Source organism: Mastacembelus armatus, chromosome 4 (assembly GCF_900324485.2).
Source record: "Mastacembelus armatus chromosome 4, fMasArm1.2, whole genome shotgun sequence".
Taxonomy (NCBI): Eukaryota; Metazoa; Chordata; class Actinopteri; order Synbranchiformes; family Mastacembelidae; genus Mastacembelus; species Mastacembelus armatus.
Genome location: NC_046636.1, coordinates 19,918,714 through 19,930,053, shown reverse-complemented (window position 1 = coordinate 19,930,053; position 11,340 = coordinate 19,918,714). Strand labels below are relative to the sequence as shown.

The 11,340-nt window shown below is 41.0% G+C and overlaps 1 protein-coding gene across 4 annotated transcripts; it reads right to left on the bottom strand.

Annotated features, from left to right (window-relative positions):
* Positions 1 to 172: 172 nt before the first annotated feature.
* Positions 173 to 11,266, bottom strand: chd1l (chromodomain helicase DNA binding protein 1-like). Of its 4 annotated transcripts, XM_026304735.1 has the most exons (25): positions 11,082 to 11,266; positions 10,819 to 10,931; positions 10,151 to 10,257; positions 9,909 to 10,020; positions 9,788 to 9,819; positions 9,552 to 9,633; positions 9,298 to 9,460; positions 8,879 to 9,034; positions 8,672 to 8,764; positions 8,496 to 8,592; positions 8,243 to 8,316; positions 7,820 to 7,930; positions 7,029 to 7,143; positions 6,129 to 6,282; positions 5,815 to 5,998; positions 5,372 to 5,517; positions 3,530 to 3,693; positions 3,213 to 3,421; positions 2,976 to 3,074; positions 2,236 to 2,306; positions 1,917 to 2,031; positions 1,221 to 1,329; positions 885 to 1,127; positions 670 to 751; positions 173 to 439 (listed from the first exon to the last, which is right to left on the bottom strand). In XM_026304735.1, the coding sequence occupies exons 1-25, from the start codon at positions 11,173 to 11,175 to the stop codon at positions 317 to 319; spliced, it is 3,048 nt and encodes a 1,015-aa protein (XP_026160520.1). In that variant the 5' UTR covers positions 11,176 to 11,266; the 3' UTR covers positions 173 to 316. The 4 variants fall into 4 exon arrangements, with proteins under 4 accessions (XP_026160520.1, XP_026160519.1, XP_026160522.1 ...); XM_026304734.1 differs by having other exon boundaries at positions 3,213 to 3,693; XM_026304737.1 differs by lacking the exon at positions 11,082 to 11,266 and having other exon boundaries at positions 3,213 to 3,693; positions 9,909 to 9,986; positions 10,819 to 10,838.
* Between the last annotated feature and the right edge of the window lie 74 nt (positions 11,267 to 11,340).

The following is an 11,340-nucleotide window of genomic DNA, read 5'->3' as shown; positions in this document are numbered from 1 at the left end:
CTCCTCCTTTCACCCACCGTGTGTACGTGTAAGTGTGTGTATGTGTATGTGTGTGTGTTGCACTTCCTCCACGCGCACACAGCATTTATTTATGTGGATCTCTTAGTCAAACGCAGGTTGATGAGGGTTCCTGCAGAGGCAGACTGTACCCAGCACAAGTTTCAACACAGCGGAAGACACAAGCGTTCGTTTATTTGTTTACATACACCTCAGATCAATCATTAGAAACTATTTTATCACCTCATTTCCAAGGAGCGAGCTAAGTTCATTGAAGCTTGAGATAAAAGTGTGATTTAAAACCCAGTGAGTCATCGTGCTATCTGAGCAGGTGTATGAATGGAGCAGTGTTGACTTTTCGTTGTTTGGAGAAGCAGGACTCAAGCCAGGCCTTCTGCACAGGGACAGCCAGCGTGTACTGACGCACCAGCTCCTCCAGCTCCTGATTTGATTCACACACATCATACAATCAGAATAAATGCTGTCTTTGGGTTTGTTGACATGCTCTACTGCACCTACTTAAAAATAACGGTCTTGAACCTTTTTGGCAGCTTAAGAAATCTCGCATGATCTAAATATCCTCCTACAAAACACATTCGGTCCCCTGTAAAATTGATGTTATGGAAATTTATGGTGTATGTCAGAGGTCAGATTGCATTCTGTGATACTAACCTGTGAATGGATGCTGCTCTCCACCTCTGCAACAATGTGGGTGACATCAGGACTCATCTTATCTTCCTCATCACCATCATAAGTGCACTGCAGCTAAGGAACACTGTCCTTTTAACACTTGACTCAGATTCAGACCTCACACAGTGAAGAGCTACGGGACCCGACAAACGTTTTCTTTTGAAGCTGTTTCCATCACAACCATGATGAAAGGATATGTGATAAGGTAGCGGGCCAGCCTCTTCCTCTCTGATGCAGGCAGGTTGTAGAAAAACACACGGATCCCTGTCATGAAATTGGGGAGACCTGCGGGGCTGTGGCTCTGGGGATCTGCTTCTGTCTCTTCAGTCAGCCTGTCAGACTTAGGCACCTGTGCTTCTGGAGCAGATGTTGACGTGGAGGCCACAGAGGTGGACGCCTGAGGTGTAGCTGTGTTCTTGGCATTTCTGCTGTGATAGTATCTATCAGGGAGGTTAAGAGAAAATGGCTCAAAATGTTTCAGAGAAATATTCTTACTACTTTGATTTCAGCTGCTGAAGCCTCGAAAAGGATACATGAATGTGGGGATGCCTCTGGAGGCCAGGTGTTTCCGGATGAGCCTCTCTGTGCCGTACCAGTTGAAGCCTTTGGTGGAGTGACCGATACGTGGAAGATGAACACTTGCTTTGTGGGGACACGATGAGGACAGGGCGGACAAACTGTAAGTGTCAGGACTGGGACGACTGTTAACTGTAACCTCCTGCTAACTTCACGTTTTCCTCAAGATAAACCAACCAACATCACATTGCGAGGCGAACGAGGATAGAAGCAGATTTCATCAGTTTGTCCAGTGTGCAGAACAACCTGAGGGTCCGATCTTATGACGTGTTGTTTTTTAGCTTTAACTGTGTCTGCAAGAATTTCTCTGTACACAAACAGACACACTGACGCCACCAAGACTACACACAGCATGCCCTGTATATCTTGTCAGTCAAGTCGAACATTAATTATCATGCCCCTCCTTTCTTTCAGTCAAGTCGAACATTAATTATCATGCCCCTCCTTTCTTTCAGTCAGGTCAAACAATAATTATCATGCCCCTCCTTTCTTTCCGCCCTCATGTTAGCATGTTATTGGAAAGCCAGCTACTGATTTTAGCAGGGATGACTTGATTCTAAAAATGTCCTGATTTTACAATTTATTACGAACAGCTTACATGAAAAAGATCATGTTTTTGTGAAAGTGCTTGAAGATTCAGTGCTTGACTGTACCCTTATGTCTTTTAGCTGCAGCATAAATCTTCCTCAGGCCCTCGTCCAGAGCACTAAGAAGGATCCCCGACAAGTTGTTGGCTTTGTCTCTTTGCTGTGACACTATGAGGGCCAACTGGGGTGACAGGAAAGAGTTTGAAACAGGTTAGGGCTTCATCTTATTGTTATCTCACACTTATAGAAAGCTACTTTGCCACAACCTCACAGTTCTATCTCAGGCTCATACACCCAAACCAGGCAGTCGCACAGTTAATTACCACAAAGAAACAGCATGTTTTTGTTTGTTTGATTCTTTATGTACCATTTAAACAGAACCTACCTGGTCCTGGCCATCCAGTCTGGACTGTTTGTCATCAATGGGGAAGAGCAGCACATTTCCAAGGTCCAAATCTGAATCAAATATTACATACAATTTCAAGAAAAAGTGATAGCAGTGTTTGCAGTTTCCTTTTTTTTTTCTGCATAAATCACCCAGGAAATGTGATATGATCTTCACCAAAGTCACAAATATCAACAAACACAATATTTCATAAAACACAGTCAAGATCTTTCATCTCTTTATTCAACACACCCATTAAATATACAAAGTGATGATGGAATAAATAATGGCAAGTGTTTCAATAACTGGTTGAACCACCTTTGGCAGCAATAGAGTCAAGCAAGCTCTTCCTGTAGCTGTGGTTGAGACCTGAACATTGTTCAGGAGGAATTTCTAACCATTTGGAACCAACTGTGGACCACCTGATACTGCTTGTGAGCAGCACATTGACACTGAGTGTTTTATCAGGTGAAGGTAGTTCTAAAACACACCTCTATTCTCATTTTGCTAATTGGACCCCAAGGCTGCTAAGACCTGACTCCAGCTAACGTTTAATGCCATCAGAAGCCCAGTGTTGTTACTATATTGAAGATCAGATCACATTTCATTCAATTTATGCAGAAAACCAGGAAATTGCAAACAGTGCCATAATTTTTTGTAGCAACCATAGCATAAAAACTGAAATGAACGTCATTTTCAACCAGACCCCACACACTTCTTATAATCGTGGGTAAACTTACCTTTCATCTTGCCAGCCAACTCATACTGCTTCCGTGGTTCATCTGATCTCACCTCAAGTGCAGTAAACAGGCCACCTCTACCCCATCGGCCTGAGTCATCTACACAAACACACAAGTGCTTTGATAAATACAAAACTAAGAGCAGAAGAAATGCTGAAGTCGCTCTACCTTGCTCTTTATCAGTTTGCCCATACCAGGTGATATGTTGATATGACAATAATAATTCAGAGGCCGTACCGACACAGTGGACAATTATAGCATCTCCCTGAGCAGCATGTGGATGAGTAACATCCCCGAAAACGTAGTGGATAGCTGTGCTGTCAGAGTCTGTGGAGCACACACTGCCATCCTCCTCCTCCTCCTCCTCATTTCCTTCTTCTTCTTCTTCACCGTCCACAGGCTGCAGGCACAATGATCTATAGTTGCAGGACTCCCACCATACCATTCTGCAAGATAAAACACACCAAATATCAATATCAAAATAGTTTATTTCAAAGATGTCTGAGCTCAGTGGATGAAGAGAAAAAATATGGGTCCAGTGAAATTTTTTTAACTTTTTCTTGTATTTCTGCTCTTGCTGTTTCTTCTTCAGGTCTTCTTGAATTTTGGCTTTCTTGGCCGCAGCCTCATCCCTCTTCTGACGCCTCAGCTCCAGCTCTGCCTCAGTAAGAGGTTTCCTCTTCCTTGCTGGAATCCCAAGGGCTATTGACAGTGAAACCTGGGTACAAAAAGATAATACAACTGTTAAACCTGCATATTTCAACATGTTTAGTACTGTGCAAGTTTTATGCACTTTAGATGTTCACATTCTTAAAACATGTCGCAATGGCATAAGCGAGGCATTCGTTCTGCCTCAAATTAATTCTGCAGCATGACAACGAGCCCATACATGCAACCAGTCATAAAGAAGTAGCTTCAAAAGCAAAAAGAATAGAGAGTCCTGCCACAGATGGCCTGATGTGCACAGAGCCCTGATGTCACCACTGTGGAGTCCGTTTAGGACACTGAGCTGTTGATTTAGACTGAAATTCATTAATACAATTTCCTTCCCAGTGTTACAGACTTTGACTTGCCTGATTTCTCTAATTCCCCACATTCACTGATACCTACTTTAAACGTTTTTAATAAACCTTCCTGTGGAAAATGCCAAGGCACCAAAACCACAAACACAAAAGTGTCTCAGTTTTTGTTTCTAGGCAAACTGTAGTGTGGCTCAGAGGTTTTGGAAATACAACACGGACCAGCAACAGAACTTTAATGATTAAATTACCTCCTTCTTTAAAAGTTGTTTGTGATCACCAGAGATTGAAAATCAGTAAAGTGCAGCATAACCTGCTGTCCAAGTCATGTTTTGCAACAAATCATTCACATGTTTTTCTTTTTCATTTGAAAGAGCAGCTCACTAGAACGATCTTTAACTGAGACAAGTGAGGAACCATGACCTGTTGATGGTTGATACAAACCTAAAGTAAGAATATCAGACTCAGATAAAGCAGAATATGTGTGCAGTTACACGTATTACTTATTTTTACAGAACCTGTAGTAAAAGGACTGTCATGTAATTCAGGTTTAGGTGAAACGGAAGATGAAGATGATGTGTTTCATTGTTCATTATATGATTTCCAGGCTACACTTTTTAGTACAATATCATCCATTTTATGATGAGTTCTCCAGGGTGTACCTTAAAACACTTATACATTCAATGTTCTGATTACTATGATTACTATTACTATGGGTGCTGGGGACATGTATATGTGTGACATGACAAATAAAATCATAAATCAACAAGTCAGTGACTTGCCATTATGATGTTATGAACTACAGGTGACATGACCTAATTCAGTGGTTTTACATCAACCACTGTGCCCTAAAAAACAGACTGTTTCACACTGAATGCCAGAACTAGTGTGTAGTTTAGTTCACCCACTCCTAATGAAAAAAAACTGAAAGACAATCATCTAAAACAAATTATTTTTCACTACATTTCTGCTCAGCCACAGAACGACAATTGAGGGGGGGGGGCGTTTCATAAGTATAAAGATAAAGTAAAAGACAATTCTTTACAATAGTGATGTAGAACTGATCATACAGCTCACTTTTTACATTGATTGTAGTCCACCTCCACAAAAAGTGGATGTTTTTTGTTTTTTAAACCAGTCACACACAACAATTCCTTTTCAAAGACCAGAAGCAGCAGTTCAGGCACCCACCACTGCACATGTGTTAAAACACACTATCTTTAGCATAGCCAACCAGAACATACTACTGTCGAATGTCAAATGCGCACTGGGCATTATTAACCATCTGATTCAAACTTGAGAGTTGTACCTACTCTCTTTTAACAAAATGTCTAAAACACATTTCCTTGTTTGAAAGTACAGGAGTGAGATTCTTACTCCAGCTTTGCATCGCAGAGCCCGTCCCTCCCCTGCAGCTCTCTGAAACTCAGCCATCTGCTCCTCCAACAAATGATCAAAGCTCTTCTGGTCATCAGAGCTGGGGTCCCTGCTGTAATCTTTCCCTTCAAAGTAGTACATGTGGTCTGGAGGATGAAATAGTGTGATGGTGAATATAATTATTTATCACAAGCACAGTAAGTTTTCATGATACATGAAAAACTAAATATTAGCCCAGCAGATTACATATGTATGATATTTTCGTGTGTGGTTATTGTTGCAGGTGAAAACTAAAAGTTAAAGTTCGCTATTTACTTGGCACACTTCATACCAAACACAGCAGCAGGAGGTTACAAAATAAAATTCACACAGGGTAACTCCAAATCAAATAGAGGACACAGTGACTAAAGATTTTAAAATGATCAATGGGTGATAAAACATACTCTGCCCATCGGATTCAGGACTGTTCTGCTCCTGCTCTTCTTCTCTGAGTGAAGTGGAGTCTTCGTCATCTACCCACTGACCACCACGTGATGAACCAAGGATCTTCTCCAGTTTCACATCCTGTACCGAGCTCTCTTCTGATGACAAAAGCTTATCTACTCCAAACTTCAAGATCTCACTGAGCTGTGTGGGGCAGGAAACATGAGTGGTGGTTTTGTGCAACAGTAAGCACAGGAAGTGGGAACTGGAGGATTCAAAGACTACAGACTACAGTGATTAAATTATTTTGTGTGAGATATTTAAGTTGACATACCTGCAGTCCTGCAGCAGCTGACTGAGCTTGATCCAATAAAGAAAAGCGACCCTCTTCAATAACAGTGTTGGTGAGGTGCAGCTTGGACACAGCACGAGAGTACATTATCTCCTCAACTGTGTCTCGTGCCAAAAGGCGGATCACTTTAACAGGCCTGTAATAAATGAAAGTGAACCGCTGGTTTTCCAGCAATCAAGTATTGCACCTTTATTACACTGGGGGATGTGTGGGAGAGGATTTTTTAAAAAAATGGTCAATATCAGTGCAACAGAGGCTCAGATAGCAGAGCATGCTTCAAAAACATTTTGATCCAACAGTCACTGACCTTCACTGTCTATTCAATGCCCTCAATTTTAATGCTAAGTCATACACATGGAGCATGCCCAAGTACAGATAACTATAATGGCGACATGAGTGTTACATTCTTGGCCTTTAGACTTTCAGAGGCCAAAGAGGAGTTCACTCAACTATTTCCCAAGCTGAGAAGTGAGTCAGTTGCCCTTTAACAGATACTTTGTGTAATATTTAGAGTGATCTATTATTAGTATTCATGAATATATTGTCATTAGAGTGTAATGACTGGAAAATACCATCTGCTGCATTTTCTTAATCTTTGAATGAGCCTTTTAAATCTACAGAGGAAGCAACTATGTTGTACCATCACGCTTCTACAGTAGCCCAGAAGGGACAAACCAAACAATGGCTCTAGATAGGGAATCGTGTTTTCTTATAAAGGTGATGGCCACTGAACCCTACCTCACACTTGGAAACATAATGCTATGCCACCACTATGTACAGCTAAATCTTTCATGTTTTAAATATCGCACCTTTAAGCTTAGTACAGCTAATCAAAGTGAAATGCTTCACTGCTGCCTTGGAATACTTTCTTATACATTTCACCTGTTCTGACCAATTCGATGGCAGCGTGCAGCAGCCTGCAAGTCATTTTGAGGGTTGAAGTCACTATCCAGAAAAATGACAGTGTCAGCAGCTGTGAGGTTCATGCCCACTCCCCCTGCAAAGAGTTCAGAAGATAGAGCATAATATCTGAAAACAAGCACACAAAACACAAAAACCTTTGAAAATTGATCGACAATTTCTTTCTTTTTTTCCTAATTTCACAATGTGTGTGAAGAAAAGAGAGTGCTGGCCTTATTTACACCAGTGTGTCATCCTGCCACAGCCTTTATCTCTTTGTGATCAGTCCCCTTTCCTCTCTCAGCTAGTTCTGTGACAGCTGCAGTAGATTTAGATATGCAGAAATTCTCGAAAGTACCGTTCAGTCACTGCTGACTTATACAAATTTACTCTGGTATCTACAAAATTATCATTATGCTGTTTGGAAGATGCAATTAATCTTGTGGCGCATTTGAAATGATTACCTTTTACCTAGTTATTGCAGAAATTCATTACACCAGTTGAATAATATCTGAAACTTTCTTGTGCATGCGCAATTTAACAATAACAGTAGGGCTGCAAAACTAAAAAGCAAGACTCAAGATGTTTGTGATGTGTAGGACAGACTTATATTACAAGTAAGTACAAATAATATTCTAAATAATACAAAACATGTTTCCAGTATTCTGCCTCTCTGAAATATTAACCAGGGCAATATGAACATTACAGACATGTGATACTGTTCATTGATCCTGTACATAACACATCAACCTTCCTGTTTATATTTTAGTCACCTGCTTTAGTGCTGAGCAGAAAGACAAATATGTCTTTGCTACTGAAGTTCTTCACTGCTAGATTTCGTTCTTCCCCTCGGACAGACCCATCCAGACGTTCATAGCTATAACCTGAACAGAAAGGCTCAATTTAGCATTAAGCGAAAATATTTTTTAGGAGGTAAAATGAACAAGAGAATAAGGAATAGTGTGGACTCTGAATGCAGAAATATCTAAAATGTGGTAGAATGCCTTCTTAATATTTCAAAAACAGTGGAAGAGAAAGCAAATTAAGAAATGATAATGATGACACCACTCAGATATTACGTGCAATGTATGTTGCATTTTTGAAAAATGGAAATAACTGTAATAGTTAAAAGTCAATGATTGGGTTTGAATTGTTACAAGGCCTGGACACTCCCTGCTCCCCCTCTTCCCATTCACCTCTGTACTCCATGTAATCCTGAACAATGTCCAACATTCTCGTCATCTGAGAGAACAGCAAGATCCGATGGCTCCTTCACTCACAAAATATGACAAGTACAATTAAGTGCTGTGAATGGCATGTACAATCTACAATCTCATTTATTTCATATGGTTAGTTCAAAGTTATCAAACCACTACAATGATGTAGCACCAGTCAGGCTAAGCCAAAGCTGCCACCAGGCGGAGCCAAAAAACAGGCAGGTTGACTAACCCTTTGTGCAGGTACATCAGCATGCTGTCCAGAAGGCAAAGTTTTCCACTGGCTTCAATAAGATGCTCCCCCATCTCAAAAGGTTCTGGTTCCACCCCTGGCCAAGAAACAGGAAAAAAATCTTTAAGTATGTGTTTCTCTGTCCCATTACGATCTGTCCTTTCAAGGCATCTCACCATCAAACAGGTATGGGTGGTCAACACACTTTCTGAGGTTCATTAAGATGTTCAGCAGCCGGGTCTTGCTGCCTTGTTCATTTCCAAAAGCCTCTGACAACAAAGATTAATGAGAGGTGACAATGACTGATTCTATGATGATTCATGCCGCAAAAAAAAAAAACAACATCCTGCTACAGCTGGCACACCACGGCGTAGAAGACTCACCCAGATCCTTCATCAGAATGGCTTTGTAGTATTTTTTCTGCAGAGCAGACATGCCGTGATACACCACCAGCTCTGTTTTCTTGGGCAAATCTAGCGCCACCTGTGACTTTACTCTACGAAGTAGGAAAGGCTCTAGGATACTCTGGAGCTCAGCAGCTGGAAATGGAAGCAGAGACATATAGTATACCACTGTTGATCAAATTACCAGAGCTCCTTTTGCACTTTTTGTTGCTGAAAATGACTTTTTCACATGCAAAAAAAAAAAAATGAAACAAGTTCCTTTTTTATATAACAAATATTTTCCAGCTTATCTTTCAAAAGGTATACTTGAATGGAAAGACATCCATGGATAAATATGAGAATTCAAAATACTGCTGAGTCTAATCAACACATTGTTGCATCATAAATATGTATCATACCAAGAGCAGGCTGATTCTGTACATTTGAGTAAGAGTTGACAAAGTCATCTGTGTCATCAGCAGTAAAGATGCTGGGCTGAATGAAGCTCAGTAGGGAGTAGAGCTCCTGGAGGTTGTTCTGAACGGGTGTCCCTGTCAAGAGGACTCTAAAACCCACTGAAAACTGCACAGGATATACACAAACAAACTGATTTAACTGGTCAGGAGAGAGGCAAAAAACAGTGCTAATAGTGGGAGAAGTGAGAAATAAACACCTCTGTCAAGGTTTTGTGCAAGAGTGAGTTCTGATTCTTCAGCCTGTGAGCCTCGTCTACTACAAGAACCTTCCACTTCCACCTAACGAACATGTAAACAGGGAATTAACACGTGAGAAGTCATTATTACAGTTGTGTCAAACTACAAAAGCCAGTTCATATGTTGGTGAGTGTGAAGCCAATTGCTTTTTCACGAGACGATTAAAGTTACTGGCTGTAATTCACATCACACTCACCGTCCTAAGAATGAAGCGTCTTTGAGACACAGCTGGAATGACAGAATTTCAGAAAGAAAATGTTAGCGATAACATATTTTAGATGCAACTGAAGGGTATTTTTCACAAAAAAGTCACAGACCTCATATGTAGTGAGCAGAACATGGAACTGCTCTGTCTCTGTTTCCCTCTGAATCTCAGCTCGTCTCTCTTTGTCTCCCTTGTAACACAGCACAGTCAGAGAGGGGGCAAAGCTGTAACCACGTAAAACACAAGCTGGGAATTTTATTTCAAAAGTTTACAGTGATAGAGTGAGTGTGTTATGATCAGACTATTAATTTAAACATAGGAAACGGATGTAGGGTGATGAGAATGTGACTGTACCATTTCAACTCCTTTCTCCAGTTCTCCATCACAGAGAGTGGGCTCAGCACTAAAAACGGACCCTTCTGCCCGAGAGCTCCCGTCACGTAAACCAGCAAAGAGATTGTCTAAACAGACAAATCAGGATTAAGATCTCTTTACATACAGTGGCATATAATACACACTCCTGACATCAGTCAGGGTTTTATGGTGTCTGTGCCATTTACTGTATGAGGCATGCACTGAAAACCATCCCAGAGGTGGGGTACACTCTGGATATGGGCATGTCACTGGACGGTGGGGGGGGGTGGCACAATTTTATATTAAATGCATGGCTAATAAATTAGATGCTTTTAAACCTAGATATTCTTTGACACAAATGCCTATGTGAACTTATTTTAACCACAGCATTGTTAAGTCTGGACACTAGGAATAGAAACAAACCTTATCCACAGGAGCTTATGCTGTTAATGTTACCTACACTTTACAACTCACTATGACATAAACAGGAGAGCCACTGTTAACATTATTATTATGATTATTATTATCACCACCTGTGCTGTCTTCCATTGTCTTCTTAGCACAAACAACAAAAGACTGCATCAGTATTATCCAGTTACTCATATCTGAGTTAAAACAAAAAAACATCACTATTGATCACTATTACAACAGACTTCTGGATGTCAGACCTGACAGGTTTTCCCCAGACCCATTTCATCTGCTAAGATACATCCCTGCTGGTTGTAGAGGCGCTGAGTCAACCACCGCAGCCCCTCCAGCTGGTAGGCTCTCAGCTGAATCCCTGTGAGAACACCAACAACTATTATTCTCACACATGCTTGACCAAGGCTAACCAACACTAGCTAAACGACTAGTTTCAGGTGGCTGGTTAAACTTATCCAACCAAATGAAGCGACAACTATTACTCGACTAACTTAACCCGCCTTCGTACCTTTCAAACCCCATTTCTCCAAGTCGCTCTGACCAACAGCTGCTTTTTTCTTCTCCTCTACGCTGTTTATTATTTTTGACAGCAGGTCCGTCATGTTTCAGGACAGGAGTAAAACAAACATTTGGCTTTAACAAACAAACATGTGCAGACTAGTCCTCTCTGTTGTTGTACAGTGCGGCTATACTTCCTGACCTGGTCACGTGACAGGAGGGGAGGCGGTTCGTTGTGACTATTAAAAGATGATTAGTCCAATATTTCA

Excerpts from the sequence above, each read along its gene's own strand:
- chd1l (XM_026304734.1), bottom strand. The coding sequence starts at position 11,175 with ATGACGGACCTGCTGTCAAAAATAATAAACAGCGTAGAGGAGAAGAAA. Across the intron at positions 10,932-11,081 it reads GGAGAAATGGGGTTTGAAAG|GGATTCAGCTGAGAGCCTAC; the intron begins GTACGAAGGCGG and ends GTGTTCTCACAG. Across the intron at positions 6,283-7,028 it reads CATCGAATTGGTCAGAACAG|GCCTGTTAAAGTGATCCGCC; the intron begins GTGAAATGTATA and ends CATTTATTACAG.